The sequence below is a fragment of the Pelophylax lessonae genome, assembly GCF_965119305.1.
Source record: "Pelophylax lessonae genome assembly, chromosome: 3".
NCBI classification, from domain to species: domain Eukaryota; kingdom Metazoa; phylum Chordata; class Amphibia; order Anura; family Ranidae; genus Pelophylax; species Pelophylax lessonae.
This window is the reverse complement of record NC_138770.1, coordinates 640,857,539-640,882,716: the sequence shown is the minus strand read 5'-3', so window position 1 is coordinate 640,882,716 and position 25,178 is coordinate 640,857,539. Positions and strand designations below refer to the sequence as shown.

The window sequence follows — 25,178 nt, the reverse complement described above, 5'->3', positions numbered from 1 at the left end:
TGACAAAAAAAAGGTCAAACTGGTAATCAGAGTACCTGGAGATGACAATTGGGACCATAACATCAAGAAGGCTGATGGAGCCCAGTACACTGGGACTTGTAGCTCTACCAGGAGTTATAATGGAAATGTGTGACTGTGTCATTCCCCACCAGCAGAAGAACTACAAGTCAAATAGTAAACTATTTCTATCCTCATTTCATTGGGTTGGATTTTGTAATGTTTTGGGAACACCCTGACAAAAAATGTCAAACACTTGAAACCATAATATCAAGAAGGTTGATAGAGCCCAGTACGCTGGGACTTGTAGCTCCATCAGCCCAGTACGCTGGGACTTGTAGCTCCATCAGGAGTGAGCAGAATGTGTGCTTATGTCATTCCTTACCAGCTGAAGGTCTACAGGTACAATAATAAGAGGATACTCGCGTGCTATAGGTCCAGACCACAAAAAGGCATTCTAAAACACATTTTTGGGGTACAACTATTTATATGCTCATTTTATTGGGTTGGATTTTGAAATGTCTGGGAACAGCCTGACAAAAAGGACAAAGTGGTAATCAGAGTACATGGAGACAACACCTTGACACTTGCGACCACCAGCAGTAAAAGCAGTATTATGTGCCTCTGTCATTTCCCACCAGCTTAAGATCTACAAGTTCAATAGTAAGACAATACACATGTGTGCTATTAGGTCCAGACCACAAACAGCATTCTACAATTTGGGGTACAACAATTTCTATCCATTTCATTGGGTTAAAAATTTGGCACACCATGACAAAATGGTAATCCAGAGTGCTTGAAGATGACACTTTGACAATTGGGACCATAACATCAAGAAGGCTGATGGAGCCCAGTACACTGGGACTTGTAGCTCCACCAGGAGTAATAATAATGAGAATGTGTGAAGCAGAAGATCTACAAGTCCAACAGTAAACAATTTCTATCCTAATTTCATTGGGTACAATTTTGGAATGTTTTAGAAACACCTTGACATAAAAAGGTCAAACTGGTAATCAGAGTACCTGGAGATGACACTTGGGAGTTGGGACCATAACATCAAGGTTATGGTTGATGGAGGTTTGTAGCTCCACCAGGCCACATACAGGGTATCTATCAGTGCCTCCAGCAGCAGATCACCCCTCCATCCTCAATGCTCCCCCCACAGGGGACACAGGAGGAAGCAGAGGGATGTGTGGCTGTGTCAATCCCCACTAGAGGATTTCCTCCACACTCCAGCAGTATAACAATAGGCTTTAAGGCCATGTGTGTGCAGCTGCCCCATCTGTCTTACCCAATCCTCGAAGTGCCGGCTCCCATTCTGCAGCAGATCCTCGAACTGGATGGTGCAATTGGCCACAAAGTCATCGTAGCCGATGGGGGCATCGTGGAAGACGGCCAGCTCGATCTTCCTGCCATTGCAGACGTCGGTGGAGAAGTCATCGTGCCAGGCTGGGCTGTTGGTCTTCTGCTTGGTGCAGGTCTGGCCGATCCTGGAGTCGTCTACATTGACGGCGATGTAGGGGTCCAGCAGGAAGGTCTGGGGTCGGGGCCCCACCGCGTGCCTCAGGGACCAAGCCGTGGGCTTCAGGTTGACAGCCTCGCAGATCCTGATCTTCAGCAAACCATTGAAGACCACCATGGCGAGCGAGGGGTTAACAGGGGGGAGGGGGGGGCGAGATCCACCACCTCTCAGCTTGCAGCGATCGATGGAGATCCGATGGGATCTGCCTGCTCTCTTCCTTGCGACTCCCACTCAATCCAGGGCTGATTTCTAACGGAAAACAAGGGGGACGTCCTCCTCCTCCTCTTGCAGCTTGCAAGGTCTCTGGAGATCCTCATGTAATCCCGGCCGGGTGGAGGGGGGGTTTTACTGCTGACTCCTCTCTCTCTCTCTCTGTCTGTCTGTCTCCTCTCTCTACCTACAGTCTCAGCTGATCCATGCAGCCGCCGCAGTCCTCCTTCGGGTCCGAGGTCAACACAGCAATCCTCCCCCGCGCACAACACAGCACGGCCAAAAAAGCAGGGAGCTCACATCCGCATCAGGACTGGGGTCACCTCCCCAGGGACGCCTCCAGCTGCTCCCATGCAATATACATGAGCCTGGGCTGGGCCGGCTGCAGAAATCCTTGGATCCAGTGTGCAGATTCCTGCTGGATGGCTGGCAGGCTGCTGCTGCCTAAAGAGCTTGTTGGTGCTGATCAGCAGCGACACCCAACCCCTCCTCCTCCTCCTCCTCTCTCCTTGTAATGCAGGAAATGCACAGAAGACGTCAGAGTGTGCTGCTGACACATACAGGCAATGGAGGCTTCAGCAGCTCCTACCTAGCAGTGTGTGTGTAAGGGGGGGTGGGGGTGGAGGCTGGCAGCCCTGTCCCTGGCTGGCTCACATATCAGGGCAGCAGCAGGCCACTTTCACTATTTAAATACTTAGTTACCTCTCTGATCAGGTATGACATTTCCTCTGCCAGGGAAGCAGTACACTGTGTTGTAGCAATGATCAAAAAGATGATACAATGTTTCAGATCTGTTGGAATGCAAAACTTTGTATTTATATCTGTGTATTATTATTTGTATATTTGTATTTATATATGGATCTTATGTGTCAGGTTTGACATTTCCTCTGGGGGATTGTTCTGCCAAGGATCAAAAAATTATATAATGTTGCTGATCTTTTGGAATACAAAACTTTATATTTGTGTATTTTTATTTATATGTGTGTGTATGTATTTATATTTATATATTATCCCATGTATCAGATATGACATTACCTCTGGGGAATTGTGTTGTAGCAAAGATTTTTTTAAAAAAGATTCAATATTGCTGTTCTGTTGGAATGCAAAAATGTATATTTGTGTATTTATATATGTGTATTAATATTTGTATATTTATATTTGTGTATTTTTATTAATATGTGTGTATTTATATTTATATATTATCCCATGTATCAGATAGGACATTACCTCTGGGAAACTGTGTTTTAGCAAAGATTAAAAAAAAAAAAGATACAATATTGCTGTTCTGTTGGAATGCAAAAATGTATATTTGTGTATTTATATATATATATGTGTATTAATATTTGTATATTTATATTTGTGTATTTTTATTCATATGTGTTTATTTCTATTTATATATTATCCCATGTATCAGATATGACATTACCTCTGGGGAATTGTGTTGTAGCAAAGATTTAAAAAAAAGATACAATATTGCTGTTCTGTTGGAATGCAAAAATGTATATTTGTGTATTTATATATGTGTATTAATATTTGTATATTTATATTTGTGTATTTTTATTCATATGTGTGTATTTCTATTTATATATTATCCCATGTATCAGATATGACATTACCTCTGGGGAACTGTGTTGTAGCAAAGATTAAAAAAAAAAGATACAATATTGCTGTTCTGTTGGAATGCAAAACTTTTTATTTGTGTATTTATATCTGTGTGATTATATTTATATCTGTATATTTGTATTTATATTTGTATCAGGTTTGACATGTCCACCTAGGAATTGTGTTCTGCCATGGATCAGAAAATGACAAAATGTTGCTTATCCGTTGAAATGCAAAAGGTACTATCTTGTATTCTTTTAGTGCTGACTTATTAGCCTCCCAGTTTTCTGAGATGGGAGAGTAGGGGATAGATAGCTTTTAGTTTGGGGAGAAGAAACAATTCAAGGGTAAAAAAAAAAATGTCTCCTTAAAGTAGGTGAAATCCCAGTCAATAAAATTTCATAGCTGAACTTCAGGCAAACAGTTAATACATACGCACGCACACTGCCCCAGATGACGTCTTATGACAACAGAACATATTCGGTGAGGCTAAAGGGCCATACACACTACAGATTTTCTGAAGAATTTTTCCTTCAGATTTACCTTTTCTATGTAGTGCAAGGGCCTGCCAGATTGCATACAAATTGAAAGTGTTTAGGTTTGACCTCATTTTATATGGTTTTGGTAAGTCTAAAGGAAAAGGTCTTCAGAAAATCTTATAGTGTGTATGGCCCATTAGACGCGTGACGTCATCACGCACAAGGATCTTGCTTATTTGAGTTTTTTTCAATTACTGATGACATGCTTCTTTTACTAGGAATATTGTGAGTATATGGAGTTTGTAATACTTTCTATCAGCGCTAACTATGAACAACCTAAGTATGCTCTCAAAGTCATGATCCAAAAATGTCCTTCCAAAGGACTTTCTACTTTCCCAAGTCCAATATAGGTAGGCAACTCCCGTTTATGTCATCTGTACCTCATTTGTGGTGTTTACCTCATGCCAGTGAAAAATCTAAAAAAGAAAAATGCTATATGGTGTAGTATGTCTAATACAATCATTGTAACATAATATACGTTTATACTGTGCTTACATCAAATAAATCCTAACTGAATTCAAATGTGGTATTAAAAAAATAAATTAATAAATATATATACAGTAAAACCTTGGATTGCGAGCATAATTTGTTCCGGAAACATGCTTGTAATCCAAAGCACTATTATATCAAAGCGAATTTTCCCATAAGAAATAATGGAAACTCAGATGATTCGTTCCACAACCATTTATTCATAAGTCTTTCAGTTTATAGTCTATATACAAAGATTATAGCAATGTGATAGGTTGTGTCATCATAAAATGTCCATCCACAAATGGCGACTCCACAAGGGGATTAGAAGCAAAATCCAGCAGGAGCTACAGAGTATAAAAGAGAAGAGAGGCGCCTCTAAGTGTAGCAGTATGGGGACATTTAATGAAGGTACAACATTTAGCAACTCACATGGTTGATGATTAAAGAGGCACATCTAAGTATGCAGGCATCCGGGGTAAAGCTGTCCACATAGACCATCTTCTGAACCACTGGCTCTCACCGATGTTAGTCTGCAATTGTGATTGGGAAGAATAGCCTGCAGTAGAGTGATCTGAAAGCGAGACTTTGAATCGCTCGTGGAGCGCAGCGTGGAAGGGTGTGATGAAGATGGCAGTCCGGAGGATGGTCTATGTGGACAGCTTTACCCCGGATGCCTGCATACTTGGATGTGCCTGTTTTAATCATCAACCTTGTGAGCTGCTAAATATTCAACCTTCATTAAATGTAACCATTTTGCTACACTTAGAGGCTCCTCTCTTCTCTTCTATACCCAGTTGTGACATGACGCTACTTGTATATCAAGACATCGCTTGTATATCAAGTCAAAATTTATTTTAAAAATTTGCTTGTCTTGCAAAGCGCTCTCAAACCAAGTTACTCTCAATCCAAGGTTTTACTGTATATATATATATATATATATATAACCTTACCCTTAGGTATCTCAGATAGAGCCTTCAATAATATTCCGATGTGACTATCGCTGTGTATCTCAACCTCTCCTCCAGAAGATTCCTTCCATGCACACCGCAATACAATATTTTGGAAGCTCCAAAGAAATGAAATAAACTCCCATTGTGCGATTTTGTAACAAAACTTGATTCTCCAACTGAAAATCATATTACTCACAAAAGTGTGTTTATATGTGCGTGTATCCCTTTAAAGGTCCCCTGTGCAAATATATGAGCATCAATCACCCTAAAGTACCATACCAAATGTAAGATTATTAGTGCATCCAAAAATAATCCTCCCTGATGAGAATCCCACGCGTTCACATCCAAAGAAGATGCATATAACCTCCAAAGAATGAATAATAAAAATTATGTAAATTATAAAGTTGTGCAAAGTGGCAAACCACTCATGGTGTTGCATGCTCAAGTGCCCAAAATGTGAAGTATTATTTCCAACCACATGGTACAACTATGGTCACACCATGCACCTTACCAGAATGTTATAAAGTAAGCGCTGTAATCAATACTCCTTCTGATCCTCCATCATCCAATGTTAGGACTCACTCATGCAAGATAACAAAGAAGGGCACATAGTGCAGCAGTAAAAGTAAAAAATAAAATGTTTAATAGTAACAATCTACTTACAACCACTTGTAAAAAACGCCTAAATCCACAGTTAATATGGCCTCCACGTGATGACGTCACTTCCCAGATACTTGGTGGTAAAGCCCCGTACACACGCACCGATTGTCGGCCGAAAGATCGGCCGTCTTTTGTCCAGTGATGTTGTGTTGGTTGAAATGTGCTAAAGACTGCACACGAATTTTGTCGGCCAACAACAACCAACTGCAGAAGTGATGTCATGTTCTGGTCTACTTTCCGTGTGTTTTTTCTTCTCTGAGCATGCCCAGTCTTGCTCATCTGACTTTTGTCGGCCGAAATCTGTACTGACTGACGAACAATCGGCCGTTCTGGTGACGGCCCACAAAAATTTTATAGCATGCACACCAGATTTTGTTCGGCCGAAAAGTCGCAGTCGGTTGTCGGAAGCATCATACTAACAAGCCGACAATCGGCCGATCGGACGTTGGCCGAAAATTTACGGCCAACAATCGGTGCGTGTGTACGAGGCTTTAGGGTATGTATACACTGCTCAAAAAATTTAAAGGAACACTTTGAAAACACATCAGAGCTCAAAGGGGAAAAAATCTTATGCTGAATATCTATACTGATATGGACTGGGAAATGTGTTAGGAATGAAAGGATGCCACATTGTGGCAATGAAAATGATCAATCCACAGAGGGTTGAATTAATTGACCCCCCCCCCAAAAAAAAAAAAAAATCAAAGTAAAAAAATGGTGCAGCAGGCTAGTTTATTTTGCTGCTATTTCATTGCAGCAACTCAAAATGGTCCTCGGTGGTTTGTATGCCCCCCCCCCCCCCATGTGCTTGTATGCATGCCTTACAAAGTCTGGGCATGTTCCTTTTGAGACGACGGATGGTGTCCTGGGGTATTTCCTCCCAGATCTGGACCAGGGCATCACTGAGCTACTGAACAGATTGAGGTGCAACCTGGCGGCATCAGATGGACCAAAACATAATGTCCCAGAGGTGTTCTATTGGATTTAGGTCAGGCAAGTGAGGGGCCATTTAATGGTATCAATTCCTTCCTCCTCCAAGAACTGGCTGGATACTCTCCCCTCATGAGGCTGATGATTGTCATGCACCAGGAGGAACCTAGGACCAACTGCACCAGCGTAGGGTCTGACAATGGGTCCAAAGATTTCATCCCAATACCAAATGGCAGTCAGGGTGCCATTGTCTAGCCTGTAGAGGTCTGTGTGTCCCTCCATGGATATGCCTCTCCAGACCATCACTGACCCACCACCAAACTGGTCATGTTGATTGATGTTAAAGGCAGCATAATGTTCTCCATGGCTTCCCCAGACCCTTTCACATCCGTCACCTGCGCTCATCTGTAAAAATCACAGGGCGCCAGTGGTGGACCTGCCAAATCTGGTGTTCATTGGCAAATGCCAGTCGAGCTCCATGGTGCCAGGCAGTGAGCACAGGGCCCACTAGAGGACATTGGGCCCTCAGGCCACCCTCATGAAGTCTGTTTCTGATTTTTTGGTCAGAGACATTCACACCAGTGACCTGCTAGAAGTCATTTTGTATGGCTCTGGCAGTGCTCATCCTGTTCCTCCTTGCACAAAGGAGCAGATACCAGTCCTGCTGATGGGTTAAGAACCTTCTTTGGCCCTGTCCAGCTCTCCTAGAGTAACTGCCTGTCTCCTGGAATCTCCTCCATGCTTTTGAGACTATGCTGGGAGACACAGCAAACCTTCTGGCAATGGCACGTATTGATATTAAATCCTGGAGGAGTTGGAATGCCTGTGCAACCTCTATAGGGTCCAGGTACTGCCTAATGCTACCAGTAGTGACAATGACCCTAGTCAAATGCAAAACTAGTGAAAAACAGTTGGAAAAGATGAGCAGGGAAAAACATTTTAGTGGCCTCCACCTGTAAAACTATTCTGTTTTGGAGGTTGTCTCATCTAGTGCCCCTGTTGTTAATTTCATTAACATCAAAGCAGCTGAAATTGATTAACAACCCCTTCTGCTACTTAACTGACCAGATCAATATCCCAGAAGTTTAAATGACTTGATGTTTTTCGAGTGTATATAAACACATTTGGATTCAATGATGATTTATTTGATGTAAGCACAGTATAAACACATTCTGTTACATTGGTTGTATTAGACATACTGCACCATATAGCATTTATTATCTCAACATTTTTCCCTGGCGTGAGGAAAACACCGCAAAGGAGCTACAATCAGAGGGGGACATCACTGGATTTGCCTTTCTACAGTGCCTTGCGAAAGTATTTGGCCCCCAAAGTTTGAAATATCCAATAAATTTCATTCCACTTCATGATTGTGTCCCACTTGTTGTTGATTCTTCACAAAAAATTACAGTTTTCTATCTTTATGTTTGAAGCCTGAAATGTGGCAAAAGGTCGAAAAGTTCAAGGGGGCCAAATACTTTCGCAAGGCACTGTATATTAGACTTGCAAAAGTAGAAAATTCTTTGGAAGGACATTTTTGGACTGTGACTTTAACCGGTTGCCGACCGCCGCACGACTATATACTGCGGCGGTCAGCCCCGGCCAGGCAGAGTGACGGATGGGTACGTCACTCGCCTGTCACTGACTCGAGAGCCAATTGCGGGCGGGCGCCCGCCGAGGCGCACGCCCGCCACGCCTCGTTCACTGACAAGTCAGTGCGTGTGACCGGCGGACCCGATGTCCGCCGGTCACACTACGATCGCTCCGGTGAAGGGAGAAAGGCGGATCGGTTTATTTAAACAAGCCGCCCGTCATTCTCCCTGGTGTAAAAATGAAGATCAAACGGTTCTACTATGTAGGACCGTTGATCTTTGTTTTTACACCAATAGCCATGTCCCTATACAGTTAGAATCACGCCCCTAGGACACACTTAACCCCTCCCTCTCCAATACAGTTAACCCCTTCCCTGCCAGTGTCATTTTTGCAGTAACAGTGCATATGTATAGCACTGATTACTGCAGTAATGTCACTGGTAACCCCAAAAGTGTCAAAAATGTCAGTCAAGGGTCCGATCTGTCCGCCGCAATGTCGTAGTACCGAAAAAAAAATCGCAGATCGCCGCCATTACGCGTTAAAAAAAAAAAACACCAAAAATGACAAAAATCTTTCCCTTTGTTAGTAAACGCGATAACTTTTGCGCAAACCAATCAAAATACGCTTTTTGCGATTTTTTTTACACCAAACATATGTAGCATAAAAAAAATTGACCGAAAATGTTAAAAAATGTTGATTTTTACATTTTTTTGGGGGGGGAATTTCATACAAAAAAAAAGTGAAAAATATTGTTATTTTTGCAAAATTGACGCTCTTTTTTTTGTTTATAGCGCATGATCAAAAAATCGCACAGGTGATCAAATACCACCAAAAGAAAGCTCTGTTTGTGGGAAAAAAAGGACGTCAAATTCGTTTAGGTACAGCGTCGCACGACCGCGCAATTGTCCGTTAAAGTAACGCAGTAAAAAATCGCAAAAAAACCCCTGGTCTTTTAGCAGCCAAATCCTCCGGGACTTAAGTGGTTAAGATCATATTTAGCTTGTTTATAGTGAGTGCTGATTTATTTGTATGTTATTCCCCCATTGGCATTGTGGGGCTCTCTTGAGATGAACCCCCCCCCCCCCCCCTTAAACACTGAGGGCAAGTTTGAAATAGTGTGACTTCAGCTGACCGATTTCAAACCCACATATCAGTGCGAGTTCAGGGGCCCCAATGTCATTCCTACACAGATGTCTATGGAAATCACCCGAGGTTGCCAAAAGTGCAGAAACTACTTTTGGGAATTGGTGCGGCGCAGCAAAGTCAGCATCGCACTGATTCGGACAGTGCTATTGCCGGCAATAGGCTCTGATTTTGCATGCGATTTGACATGTCAAATCGGCCCGATGTGAATCGGGACTTAAAGCAATTATCTGTAAGTGAAGAACATCTGCAATTCACAGTCTTCATACAATTTGGCTGGAGCCTGGAGAAGTCTATTGTTCATTTGAGAGCTGTTTTACCATTTAGGACCTAGGTGGTCTACAACTTGGGGTAAGAGGCTCTATGTGCTTTGGTGAAGGTAAAGGACTCCTTCCCTCTCTTGGCATTATCCTGCAGCATTTGTTATACACCAGAGGTGCCTTCTAATGTATGGCTTCATTTAACATTTTGTATGGACTTCTGTGAAGGACCCTTTTCCATATTTTGCTGTCTCTCAAAAGTTTGCTGTCCCTCAAAATAACTCAACACACAGCCATTAATGTCTAAACCGCTGGCAACAAAAGTAAGTACACCTCTAAGTGACAATGTCCAAATTGGGCCCAATTAGCCATTTTCCCTCCCAGTGTCATGTGACTCGTTAATGTTACAAGGTCTCAGGTGTGAATGGGGAGTAGGTGTGTTAAATGTGGTGTTGTCGCTCTCACTCTCTCATACCGGTCACTGGAAGTTTATCATGGCACCTCATGGCAAAGAACTCTGAGGATCTGAAAAAAGAATTGTTGCTCTACATAAAGATGGCCTAGGCTATAACAAGATTGCCAAGACCCTGAAACTGAGCTGCAGCACGGTGGCCAAGACCATACAGCGGTTTAACAGGACAGGTTTCACTAAGAACAGGCCTCTCCATGGTCGACCAAAGAGGTTGAGTGCACGTGGTCCGCATCAAATCCAGATGTTGTCTTTGGGAAATAGATGTATGAGTGCTGCCAGCATTGCTGCAGAGGTTGAAGGGGTGGGGGGTCAGCCTGTCAGTGCTTCGACCATACGCCGCACACTGCATCAAATTGGTCTGCATGGCTGTCATCCCAGAAGGAAGCCTCTTCTAAAGATGCACAAGAAAGCCCACAAACAGTTTGCTGAAGACAAGCAGACTAAGGACATGGATTACTGGAACCATGTCCTGTGGTCTGAGATAAACTTATTTGGTTCAGATGGTGTCAAGCGTGTGTGGCGACAACCAAGTGTGTCTTGCCTACAGTCAAGCATGTAGGTGGGAGTGTCATGGTCTGGGGCTACATGAGTTCTGCTGGCACTGGGGAGCTACAGTTCATTGAGGGAACCACAAATGCCAACATGTACTGTGCCATACTGAAGCAGAGCATGATCCCCTCCCTTTGGAGACTGGGCCACAGGGCAGTATTCCAACACGATTCGGACCCCAAACACACCTCCAAGACGATCACTGCCTTGCTAAAGAAGCTGAGGCTAAAGGTGATGGTCTGGCCAAGCATGTCTCCAGACCTAAACACTATTGAGCATCTGTGGGGCATCCTCAAATGGAAGGTGGAGGAGCGCAAGCTCTCTAACATCCACCAGCTACATGATGTAGTCATGGAAGAGTATAAGAGGACTCCAGTGGCAACCTGTGAAGCTCTGGTGAACTCCATGCCCAAGAGGGTTAAGACTGTGCTGGAAAATAATGGTGGAAGGGTTCATTTACTAAAGCTGGAAAGTGTAAAATTTGGTGCAGCTCTGCGTAGAAACCAATCAGCTTCCAGGTTTTAGCCCCCGTTCACATCAGCCGATTTGTCATGCGATTTGAGCCTACTGCCGGCAATGGGAGCATCCAAAAGCAGTTCCTGCACTACTTTTGGTGACTTCAGGGGCGATTTTATTAGACATCTGTGCATGAAGCTGCACAGATGTCTTTCAAGTCGCCCCCAAAGTCCAAATGAAATTCGCCTTTGAGATCATGCGTGTTCAGATGAACTTGCTAGATTTCAATGCCGCATTTAGTGGGAACGAGGGCTCAATGTCAAATCGAACAAGCTGAAGTTAGAAGCCACCACGCACAGCTGCAACAGAATTAGCATAATCCAGTTTTAGTAAATGAGCACCACAGAATGCAGAACCCAAGTCTTCAAATTTAGTTTTTATGGGTTAATGAGATCTGCTAGCCCTGTACAGACAGGGTTATTAATGTTAAATTGAAATGTAAAATGTAAAAATCTCATGTAAAGTCTAATTTTTTTACATGTTATAGTTACCTCCTCTGTGCAGTGGTTTTGCACAGGGCAACCTGGATCCTCCTCTTCTCGGGTCCCTCGTTGCTGCTCCTAGCCCCTCCCTCTTGAGTGATACCGGTAGTCTGGTCTTTGGTTCAATGCAGAGTTGGAATCCCTTGCAGCGTAAGTCCAATCTGATGAGCAAAAGTCACTGGCCTTTATTACATGGCTCTTAGTATTCTTAGCATATTGGATGGTAAAAATTAGAGCTTAGTAGACATGTGCATGTCGTAAATTTTAGTTTAATTTAGTTTCGGATGCATTAGTTAATTAAACCTATTCGTTTTAGAAATTAATTTTGCATCCTTTGCATTCATTTCGTTTCATTCATTTTTAACAATCATGACTCATCTGCACTCCCCACTGACAGCAGAATGTGATCAAAAAGACAGCCCCCCCCCCCCCAAGCAATCTTTACCAGGCCCTTCAGGTCTGGTATAGATTTTTAGGGGAACCCTACACCAAAATACATAAAGAAATGACATAGGGTCCCCCATAAAATCTATACCAGACCCTTAAAAAAAATTGGGTGGGGTCATCCCCAAAATCTATACCAGACCCTTATCCGAGAATGCAGCTCAGCAGACCAGGAAAGGGGGTGGAAAAAGGGAGAACCCCCGCACTGCTTTTTTTTTTCCCAAGACGGGTCCTCTTTGGCTTACATTCTGCTGTCAGTGGGGAATCCTGTTGACAGCAGATGAGTCATGGTTGTTAAGGAAGCAGCAGCTGCCTGCTCCCTAAAGTAGGATAGGTAAGGGAGGGTTATAACCACTGGGAATTTTTTTTTCACCATCTGTGTCCCATTGCAAAGATTTCCCTTCACTTTCTGTCTCTAGGCCAAACAGTAAGTGGGAGAAAATCCCTGCAAATTAATTGAATTCCTTGGGGACCCCCAGGGACCTGAGACAGTGGCTGGAGCCGCTGGGCTTGTGCTCCTCACTTGAACTATCAGGTTCAGGTAAGAAAAAGGGGGGGGGGTGTCTGGGGGACAGCTGCAGCACTGAAAGTTTAGAATGCATTAACCACTTAAGGACCGGGACCATTTTTGACACATGTTGTTCACAAGTTAAAATAAGTATTTTTTGCTAGAAAACTACTTATAACCCGCAAACATTATATATATATTTTAGCAAAGACTCTGGAGAATAAAATGGCGGTCATTGCAATATTTTTTGTCACGCAGTATTTGCGCAGCGGTCTTTCAAACCCCATTTTTGAGAAAAATTACATTTCACTGCATTTAACCACTTAAGCCCTGGAAGATTTTACCCCCTTTCTGACCAGGGGGTATTTTGCGATTCGGCACTGCGTGACTTTAACGGACAATTGCGCGGTCGTGCGATGTTGTACCTAAACGAATTTGACGTCCTTTTTTCCCCACAAATAGAGCTTTCTTTTGGTGGTATTTGATCACCTGTGCAAATTTTTGATCATGCGCTATAATCAAAAAAAGTGCAACAATTCTGCAAAAATAACAATATTTTTCACATTTTTTTAATGAAATTTCCCAAAAAAATGTAAAAATCAAATGTTTGGTAAAAAAAAATCACAATAAGCGTATTTTGATTGGTTTGCGCAAAAGGTATTGCGTTTACTAACTAAGGGATAGATTTCTGTCATTTTTGGTGTTTCTTTTTTTAACGAGTAATGGCGGCGACCTGCAATTTGTTTTGCGGGACTGCAACATTGCGGCGGACAGATTGGACCCTTGACTGACATTTTTGACACTTTTGGGGGTACCAGTGACATTACTAAAGTAATCAGTGCTATACATATGCACTGTTACTGTAAAAATGACACTGGCAGGGAAGGGGTTAACTTTATTAGAAATGCAGTGACTATGTGTGTCCCTAGGGGCGTGCTTCTTACTGTGCAGGGATGTGGCTGTGTGTGTAACAGCACAGATCAATGGTCCTACATACCAGGACCGTTAGATTAGTGCTTTTACACAGGGAAGAATGACAGGCGGCTTTGTTTACATTAGCCGCCTGCCTTTCTCCCTTCACAGCGGACGATCGCGAGTGACCGGCGGACATCGATGTGTCCGTGAACGAGCCAAGGCTATTGGCTCCCAGGCTAGTTACTTACCGGTACGTCACTTTGCCTGGCCGGGGCCAACCGCCGCAGTATATGTACTTGCGGCGGTCGGCAACCGGTTAAAAAAAAAACTAAACAGTAAAGTTAGCCCATTTTTTTGTATATTGTGCAAGAAGATTTCATGCTGAGTAAATAGATACCCAACATGTTACGGTTTAAAATTGCGCACACCCCCGGAATGGCGACAAACTACGGTCAATAAAAATCTCCATAGGCGACGCTTTGAAAAATTTTAATGGTTACCAGTTTAGCGTTAGAGAGCAGCTCTTTTTTTTAATTATTGCTCTCGCTCTGGCGATTGCAGTGATACCTCACAAGTGTGGTCTGAACGGCGATTTACTTTGCGGCGCAACTTCCGTATACGTTTTTTTTCGTGCGCGAGCTCACGGCAACAGGGATGGTTAAATTTTTTTTTCTATTTATTTTATTTTTTTTTTTTTTATTTTAGCACAGGTTTTTTTTTTAAGAAAAAATATCCAATCACTTTTTTTGCTGTCACAAGCAATGTAAACATCCCTTGTGACAGCAATAGGCAGTGACAGGTACTCTTTATGGAGGGTCTAAAAGACCATAGACCCCTCCACTACACTTCAATGTATTCAAAATGCTGAAAACTGCATTTTTGAATACTGTCACTTTTTAAATTTGGCGCCTTTAGCAGCCGAGTAACCCGGACGTGATGTCATGGATGCCGCCTCCGGGTTATGTCATCGGAGACGCGATCAACGCTGCATCCGGCTTTGATCGGGACTCCAACCAGCCGGCGGACGTGCCAGCTGGTTGCTTGGGTCTCCCAGGGGGATAGGATAAAAACGACTCACCTTGTTTCTGACTTTTGTTGGTGACATCATCTTTCCCCCCCCCCTGCTACCTCCGGGCCACTTGGAAGCCCATGAGAATGCATTCTTGCTATGAAGTGGGATGCATTCTCATGGGGTTTTGACTGCCCAGCTATCCCAGGACGCAGTGATGAGGCATGGAAACGTCATCCAAGCCTCCCGGAAGCATCCGAACCCAGGACCTAGGTAAATAATTTTTTATCTTTTTATGTTAAATCTTTATTTATTTTTTTTGTGGGGTTTTATACTGCTATTTTTGTTTGGGTAAGACATTTTTTTATGGAAGGTCCACTTAACCACTTGCCGACTGCCGTCAGTACTGTATATTCACTGCGGCAGTCAGCCCCTCACAGGCAAAGCGACGTAGGTTTACGTCGCTAGCCTGTGAGGCTCTGGGGAGCGAGCGCGCGCCGCTGGAGGCGCACTCCCGCTCGCTAACGGACCCCCCTGCGCGTGTGCCCGGCGGACCCGATGTCCGCCGGGCACTTGCGATCGTCCGTTACAGCGGGAGAAAGGCAGGCGGCTAATGTAAACACAACCGCCTGTCATTCTCCCCTGTGTAAGAATGAAGATCAGACGGTTCTACTATATAGGACCGTTGATCTCTGTTCTTACACTAGTAGCCACATCCAATCACAGTTAGAAACACGCCCCTAGGGACACACTTAACCCCTCCCTCTCCAATAAAGTTAACCCCTTCCCTCCCAGTGTCATTTTTACAGTAACAGTGCATCTGTATAGCACTGATTACTGTAGTAATGTCACTGGTACCCCAAAAGTGTCAAAAATGTCAGTCAAGGGTCCGATCTGTCCGCCGCAATGTCGCAGTCCCACAAAAAAAGTCGCAGATCGCCGCCATTACTTGTTAAAAAAAAACAATAAAAATTACAAAAATCTTTCCCTTAGTTAGTAAACGCAATAACTTTTGCGCAAACCAATCAAAATACGCTTTTTGCAATTTTTTTTTACCAAACATATGTAGCAGAAAACAAATTGGCCTAAAATGTTAAAACATTTTGATTTTTACATTTTTTTTTTTTTTTGGGAATTTCATATAAATAAATGTGAAAAATATTGTTATTATTGCAAAATTGACGCTCTTTTTTGGTTTATAGCGCATGATCAAAAAATCGCACAGGTGATCAAATACCGTCAAAAGAAAGCTCTGTTTGTGGGGAAAAAAGGACGTCAATTTCGTTTGGGTACAGCGTCGCACGACCGCACAATTGTCCGTTAAAGTCACGCAGTGCCGAATCGCAAAATAGGCCCTGGTCAGGAAGGGGGTAAAATCTTCCGGGGCTTAAGTGGTTAATTCTTTATTTTTTTGTGGGGTTTTATACTGCTATTTTTGTTTGGGTAAGACATTTTTTTATGGAAGGTCCACTTAATGCCTCAGCAATCTGATTTTCCTACCTGCATGTCTATCTATAAAACATTAACTATTGATAGGTTTTGAAAACACTTACTATTTTGGTTTTAACTTTTGCAATTATAATCACACAATGTTGTTGGCAAAGTAGAAGGGAATTAGAAAACGAACAGAGCTTGTACAAAGGAGCGTCATCGTTCCCGCATGCCTAGGGCATGAACACAGCCCAGGACTTCTCATTGTATTATCTTGCTGCCATGTGATTTGCAGATAAGGCATGCAGTCTGTAGTAGGATTGTTCTATCATTCCTTTGGGGTGTCACTCCCAGTATCTCCAGTTGGAAATACGTATCTTGGAACAGAGCCACTTATGGTGGGGGTAGAGCTGAAAACAACATGGGGAGATGGTTTAATCATCCAGCACTTTCAACTTAATGTAATTAGCCCTTCCAGAAACTGCTGTTCCCGTTTTACTGTACAATTCCCTATGGAATACATTTTCAAATTTACAGCAATCACAGGACAGGAAGGAATTTGCTTACTGAGGACCAGTGGATTGAGGAGCATCTGGAGAGAACAATGTAACCATGTCATACTTCTGGTTAATAAAAGAAAAGGCTTGAACCCATTCACTGAGATTACACGTACAGTATGTGTTTAGGTGCCAAAAAAACTAAAGATCTACTAAAAACTAGCAATGAAGCCTAAAGCAACCAATGAGATTTATCGTCCTGTTCTCTGGCCTGCACTAGGGGCCAGTTTTTTTAACACTTGCAGTGCAGGCCCACTGCAGATGTGCGTGGATGCCATTAATTCCTAATGGTGCCAATAATTCTTAATGGCACCCCCATGTTTTTTTGCAAGCGTGGGTGCATTCGTGGCCACCAAAATGCATGGTACTGCGGTGTGGCACAATTTCAAATAATTGTGCCCAATTTTAAAAATTGTCCCTGCCATACTTTTTACATGTTCCTGTGCACTGGACAGCCCTTTGAAATGTATAGGCTTCTGAAAACGCACCACATGGTCACATGCAAAAATGTGCACGCTTGGACACGTTTATGGTGTGAATCAGCCCTAAAAGTAATGGAAATGTGATCAGTTATGAACAACTGAGACACATTTATGTTTAACCACTTAAGGACCGGAAGGATTTGCCCTCTTAACGACCAGGCCATTTTTTGCGATTCGGATCTGCGTTACCTTAACGGACAATTGCGCGGTTGTGCGATGCTGTACCAAAATACAATTGATGTCCTTTTTTCCCCACAAATAGAGCTTTCTTTTGGTGGTATTTGATCACTTGTGCGATTTTTATTTATTGCGCTATAAACAAAAAAAGAGCGACAATTCTGAAAAAAAAAAAAATAATAATATTTTTCCCTTTCTGCTATATAATATTCTCAAAAAAAAATAAAAAAGTCTAAATTTTTCATCCTTTTAGGTCAATTTGTATTCTGCTACATATTTTTGGTAAAATAAAATCCCAATAAGCGTATTTTGATTGGTTTGCGCAAAAGTTATCGCTTCTACAAACTAGGGGAAGATTTATGTAAAATTTTATTTATTTATTTATTTTTTACTAGTAATGGGAGCAGAATTTTTAGCGGGATTGCGACATTACGGCAGACAGATCGGACCCCTAACTGCCATTTTTGACACTTTTGGGGGCACCAGTGACATTACTACAGTAATCCGTGCTAAAAATATGCACTGTTACTGTAATAATGACACTGGCAGGAAAGGGGTTAACCCAGGGGTGATCAAAGGGTTAAGTGTGAGCCTAGGGGAGTGTTTTCTAACTGTGAGGGGGGGACTTGTGGAATCAACACAGAGACCTGTAATCCTAAATAGGAGGATCACAGGTGCTCTGTGTTCATTCCAGAGAGAACAACGGTCTGCTGTGTTTATATCAGCAGACCGTTGTTTTCTCTCCACGGGAAGCGGTCGCGGGTGCCCAGTGGCAATCACGGCCACCGGCCCCGTGGATAGGCTTCCCCTCTGCCTAAAAGGGGTAGGCGTGTGCCTCCGGCGGTGCGTGCGCTCCCCAAGGAGCGCTCCCACAAAGTTTATCTGCGACGGGCGGTTGTCAAGTGGTTAACCAGTAAAGCTGGTCATACACCTACTGTAAGGTAATTGGATCCTGTCTAAACTGATCCTAGTATTTTGGGTTCGAATCCAAGCCATGGCACTACTTGCCTGGAGTTTGAATGTTATCCCTGTGCTTGAGTGGGTTTCCTCTGGGTACTCCAGTTTCCTCCAACATTCCAAAGACATGCTGGTAGATTAATTGGCTCCTGTCTGAATTGGTCCAACTATGTGTATGTATGAATGTGAGTTAGGAACCTTAGATTGTAAGCTTCTTGAGGGCAGGGACTGATTTGAATGCACAATATATATGTAAAGTGCTGCGTAAATTGATGACACTATATGAGTACCTGTAATAAATAAATAAATACATGTGGCAGCTTACAGGCAATGTAAAACCTTTTTCAATGACTCAGAATCAGGTACATGATCGAAAGGGATTGCCTGCAAACAAGCAATCTGCAGCTCACAAAATCAGTTGTGCGTGTTCAAATAAACAAGCTTGGCTGGGCTGCTAGCCGCCAGCTTCAGTACAAATTATTTAGAAAAAATCATGGAGACCTTCATAGGCATGCGCACAGGGTGTGCCAGGTGTGCCTGGGCACACCCTAATCACCCCATGTACATTAACATTATCACTTTTTGTGCTGGTAGGTAGATGGGAAAAATCTCTCTCTTACTGGCTCTGCCATAAGAGAAGTCTTTAGGCACTTGCCTTTCAATGTATCGGCAGGGAGATAAATGTGCTGGGGTCATATATATGTAAACACACACAAACACGTGTGTTTGAGCTTTGGGGTGCACACCCTAATTTAATAGGCTGCGCACGCCTATGGAGACCTTATCACCTTATCTCTCTTCTGCTTTCTGGCCATTCTAAATTCTGTAAAAATGCAATCTTACAGTGAGCTGGGATACATTTTCAAAGAATTTTGAGTGCCCAGCTATACCAGAAGGACGCGGTGAGGCACTGTAATGTCACCTGAGTCTCCCAGAAGCATCAGATCCTGAGACTCAAGTAAGTGTTTTTCATCCTTTTTTTTTTTTTTTTTTTTTAGTTAAATCTTATTCTTATACCCCCGGGACATTCAGGGCTAGTGCATTCCACAATCGATAGCCTCTGAACTGTCCCGGGTTGCACTTACCTGCAAGAAGAAATTTCTTCTCCAGCGCTGCCATCTCAGGTGTCGGCAGCTTCAAGCCAGTGCGATCCTCTTCTGCGTCCTCTTCCATCTTCTTCAGTCCCACGATGCACTGCAATGGGCCCCGCCGTCACTTCCGGTGCCACAGTGTCATCCCTGCACAGCTCCTGGGCATGCCCAGAAGCTGTTTTGCAAGGTATGACACGCCTGCACCGGAACTGACGTCAGGGCCGGGGCAGGCGCATTGATTCCTGGCAGCGATCGTTCAGCTCCCAGGAATCATTGCATGCCAGGAAGTGACGAATCGCCGTGGCCACCGAGGGGAGGAAGAGGAAGTAAGGTAAGTATATATTCTTCTAAAATAAGGTAAGTAAAAAAAAAAAAAAATTGCGATTATCCATTTGTTTTTCAGGTGACCCGGAGCGAGAAGATGGAGGTAAGTATAATTTTAGGGTGGAACTCCACTTTAACATTTGTTTCACTGCTACTTTTATTTATCCAGAATTGGGCTGGCAAAGAAGCTGACCTTCCATTTTTTTTTTATGAAAGAGACATTGATAATTAAAAAAAAAAAATGATTGAAACTACAAAAAAATGAAAACACTTTCATCAAAAGCAAATGGGTTTTTCCAATGTGTTCAATCAAGTCAGGGTCCACTGGATTTAATCAAGACCATCAAACATATCCTCAAAAGTTTGATCAGACACATGCGTTCCATTGAATGAGTTGGGCTTCAGTACAGATTATTTAAATAAAAACTGATTGAAACTAGAAAAAACTGGTGACAATTTTGTCAAACGCAATCAGATTTTTCTGTTGGGTTCAATTGAAGCTGGATTCCTGGTGGTAATTTCATCAAAAGCGATCTGATTTCTCTTCTTGACTCGATAATTCGGTAATTTGGAACTCATCTCCTTGCAGTCAGTCAAAACCACTGATTTGCATTTAATCGAGATTTTGACTCAATCGAAACAGGTTGAAGTCACTGAAAAGTTGCCAACATTAGGGTGGTAAATATGTTGGAATGCACTTTTTTTGTGTTTTTTATTTTTGGGTTTATTTTACAATTGTGTTTATGAAGGAAATGGGGCAGTGGGCATCTGGTTTTCCATCATCAGATGCAAATCATCCCAATGGGTACACACACAGCACTACAAAAACAAGAGAGGTTCTAAACTTTCCCTGCTCTTTCCAAGACAAAAGAAAATATTTTTGCAGTAGTTGGGCTTTCAAAATGAACTCCAGAACTAGAGCCACCTAGGCAGCTCGAGCAGAAGTGGGAGCGGGTACTTGTCAAAACTAGATACCCGCTCCCCCCCAACCCCCCCAAAAAATGACATGCCAAATGTGGCATGTCAGGGGGTCAGGACCACTTAAAGAGGTTGTAAACCCGATTTTTTTTTTCACCCTGAAAGAAAAACACATAATGAGCTAGTATGCATCGCATACTAGCTCATTATGAAATACTTACCTTAGAACGAGCCCCCGCCGTGCCGCCCGCTTACCTCTATGACGGGCGACATGTTCAGTCGCCCGTCCTCCAGGATTGCGGCATCCGGCCATCTGATTGGCCGGAGCCGCTGTGCCGTCACTCCCACGCACGCGCGTGGGAGCCGACGGTCACGGCACGGGGCTCTGAAGGAACGGCACCAGCGGCCGTTCCTTCAGAGCGCATGCGCCAGTGACGTCACTGGATGCGTCTAAGGTAAATATCTCCTAAACGGTAAAGGTTTAGGAGATATTTACAGTACCTATAGGTAAGCCTTATCATAGGATCACCTATAGGTACAACTTGCAGAGGAGGGTTTACTTCCTCTTTAAAGCGGAAATTCCACTTTTGAGTGGAACTCCACTTTAAAAGCTACATCACAAACAGAAAAATAAAGTCATTGGAGTTGAATTTCTATAACTGTAAAGTGCAAAATCTGGTACAGCTTTGCATGGTAGCCAATCAGCTTCTAAATTCAGCATCAATTAAAGTGATTGTAAATGCTCAGTTTTTTTTTTCTATTAAAATAACAAACCTATTATACTTACCTCCTCTGTGCAGTTGGTTTTGCACAGGGCAGCCCGGATTCTCCTCTTGGGTTCCTGGCTGGAGCTCCTGGCCCCTCCCTCCTGTTGAGTGCCCCCACTGCAAGCAGCTTGCTATGGGGGCACCTGAGCTGAGCTGCAGCTTTGTGTATCCATTCAGACATGGAACTGCCATTTGACCCCACCCTCTCCGCCCCTCTCTCTCCTGATTGGCTATCTGACTTTGATTGACAGCAGCAGGAGCCAATGGTGCCTCTGATGTGCCTCCCAATCAGGAGGGAGAGTTCTGGGTGACTGAGGCACTCATGCACATTGCTGGATAGAGATGAGGCTCAGGTAAGTATTAGGCAGCTGAGGGGGGCTGCTGCACACAGAGGTTTTTTTTTTTATCTTAGTGCATAGAATACATTAAGATAAAAAACCTTCTGACTTTACAACTCCTTTAAGCTTGGGAAAAAGAAAACTGGAAGCTGATTGGTTTCTATACAGAACTGCACCAGATTTTGCACTCTCCAGTTTTAACCACTTGCCGACTGCCGTCAGTATATTTACTGCGGCAGTCAGCCGCTCCTGGGCAAGCCCACGTAGTACTACGTCGCTCGCCCAGGAGCCTGTAAGGGGCGAGCGCGCCGCCGGAGGCACGCTCCCACCCCCGCTCGTTCACGGGCATCCCCACGCTTGTGCCGGCCTGATGTCTGCCGGCCACTCGCGATCTCCCGCTCAGGAGAGGGAGAAAGGCAGACTGCTGATGTAAACACAGCCGTCTGTCATTCTCCCTGATGTAAAGGCAGAGATCTCTGTGGTTACATCACTAGCCACGCCCCCCCCACAGTTAGAAACACGCCCCTAGGGATACATTTAACCCACTGATCACCAATAAAATTAACCCCTTCCTTGCCAGTGTCATTTTTACAGTAACAGTGCATATTTATAGCACTGATTACTGTAGAAATGTCACTGGTACCCCCAAAAGTGTCAAAAATGGGAGTCAGGGGTCCGATCTGTCTGCTAACAATGTCGCAGTCCCGCAAAAAAAATTGCAGATCGCCACCATTACTAGTTAAAAAAACTATAAAAATTACATAAATCTTTCCCTTAGTTAGTAAACGCAATAACTTTTGCGCAAACCAATCAAAATACGCTAATTGCGATTTTTTTTTTACCAAAAATATGTAGCAGAAAACAAATTAGCCTAAAATGTTAAAAACTTTTGATTTTTACATTTTTTGAGGGGGAATTTCATATAAAAAAATTTGAAAAATATTGTTATTTTTTCAAAATTGTCGCTTTTTTTTGTGTTTATAGCGCAATAAATAAAAATCGCACATATGATCAAATACCACCAAAAGAAAGCTCTGTTTGTGGGAAAAAAAGGACGTCAATTTTGTTTAGGTACAGCGTTGCACGACCACGCAATTGTCCATTAAAGTCATGCAGTGCCAAATCGCAAAATAGGCCCTGGTCTTTGAGCAGCCAAATCCTCCGGGGCTTAAGTGGTTAATAAATCAACCCAAATGTATTTTTAAACCTATGTGCTATGTGCAGTGAGTCCCCTAGGGAATTCTACAAGGATTTTCCCCTTCTAATGATATTTCTTCTTTAATATTTCTTCTTTAAATTTATTTTTTTTAAACGCAAGCGGTGCAAGTACTGGGATACTGGTAGCGCAAGGACAATGATCTAGTAAACTAAGCTGCAGTACTCCTGCTGACAAGGAACAAGCTGATTGGAGGAGAGAGCAGAGTGACAGAAAAATTAGTTTGTTTCTGCTCCTTTGCTGTTTAATCAGAGACCCAATGATGTTACTCAACTGCAGTAGCTAAAACAAATAAAACAGCAATGAGCCAGTCAGCTAAACTGCAGTGCCCATGTATTACCAGGGAGCATGGATGATTTTTTTTTTGTTTAAAATTAAAAAGATGCTATACTTACCTGCTCAGTATTACCTCCTCTTCTGGAAGTCCCCCTCCAATGCTTTCCACTCCTCCCTCCTCTGGGTGCCTCCTTAGCAAGATGGATGCCAACCTGTGCGCTCACACTCCTCAGCCAGGCCGTGTGCATCCATAGACACACACAGCACTGGTAAGCTATGCCTTCACTCCTTCCTCACAGGAGTTTGGCAGACAGCAGCAGGACCCTACTGCTCTCATTACCTTTATTGTCTCCTGTGAGGTCAGGAAATGAGCGATGCTGCAGCCAAGACAGCGCTGGAGCCGTGACAGGAGACAGGTATGTGTTTAGGATTGGGGATGGGTAGGACAAGTAAGCAGATGTTTTAAAGGTTGTCTTTACAACCACTTTAGGCTAGCCCAGGGCTGAAACTAGGGGGGAGGGGGCCAGGGGGGGCACATGCCCCAGGTGCCAACTTGAGGGGGGTGCCAAATTGTCTGCAGTGCTGACACTAGCTGGGATTTGGGAGGTTGGATTGGACTGGACTGGACTGATCCGGCTGAGCCGCTAAGCTGCATTCACACCACCGGCTGCTCTGTGTGCCCTCTGCCTTACTAACACCATCCACTGCTCTACTGATACCACTCACTGCTCCACTGACATTGTCCACTGCCCTACTGACACCAAACTCTCCCTTACTGACACCATCCATTGCTGTACTGATGCCGTCCACTGCTCCACTGACACCATCCACTGCTCCACTGATACCACTCACTGCTCCACTGAGATGTATAGTAACTAAGTAGAACTACTTCACTACTGTACTTAAGTACGGAAAGGCGGGATCTGTACTTTCCTAGAGTAGAATTTTTTTCTCCTACTTCCACTTTTACTTCACTACATTTTTTCAATGATTTCAATACTTCTACTCCAATATTTTTTTTTTGTGCTGCATAGTTACTCGTTACTATTATAAAAATTACCACTGCCAGAACAGTAGATGGCAGGTTTCATGAAGCTCAAAACATGTGTATAATGTCATGTGTATTATCAGCGCATACGAAAATAAATGCTACTGTATGTATAAATAAAAGCTGCATTTGAAATAATAAAAAACAATACGATGTTCAAACTTTTGACTTCTTTCTTTAATAACTACATAACACAGTACTTGTACTTTTAGGGCTCTTTCACACGGCCGCTCCGCTTGTCCGCAAATCATCCTATTTTTTTGCGGATGATTTGCGGACATAATGTAAGTCTATGGCATTGCGGATGTCAGCGGAATACCATCCGCTGACATCCGATTTCCTTCCTTTCAGTTCTGTTCCGTTTTTTCGAACGGAACAGAACCCTATTTTTGTTCCGTTCAAAAAACGGAAAGGAAGGAAAATCGGATGTCAGCGGTGTCATCCGCTGACATCCGCAATCCCCATAGACTTACATTAGGTCCGCATATCATCCGCAAACGGATGGGATGATATGCGGACCTACAGAGCGGATGACAGAAATGTCATCCGCTCCGTGAAAAAAAAAAAAAGGACCGCAGCGGACCTTTCACACGGAAAGCCAGTGTGAAAGAGCCCTAACTTTCAGTACTTGAGTAGCAAAATTTTTAAAAAAACTACTTGCAATACTTAAGTACAAAAAATGTTGAATACTTTAGTACTTCTACTCAAGTCACTTTTTGATCGAGCACTTGTACTTTTACTAAAGTATGGGCTTTGAGTACTTTATACAACTCTGCTGCTCCACTGACATTGTCCACTGCCCTACTGACACCAAACTCTCCCTT

At 43.2% G+C, this 25,178-nt stretch overlaps 1 protein-coding gene across 2 annotated transcripts in view; it reads right to left on the bottom strand.

The window, feature by feature from the left end:
* Positions 1-2,528, bottom strand: part of PRKCE (protein kinase C epsilon) — a 670,827-nt gene extending 668,299 nt beyond the window's left edge. Inside the window, exon 1 of one of the 2 annotated variants that reach the window (XM_082249847.1) lies at positions 1,289-2,528. In XM_082249847.1, coding sequence (XP_082105973.1) covers positions 1,289-1,636 — 348 coding nt within the window. In that variant the 5' untranslated portion in view covers positions 1,637-2,528. The remainder of the gene's footprint in view (positions 1-1,288) is intronic. The other variant, XM_082249848.1, reaches the window with a different exon arrangement.
* Between the last annotated feature and the right edge of the window lie 22,650 nt (positions 2,529-25,178).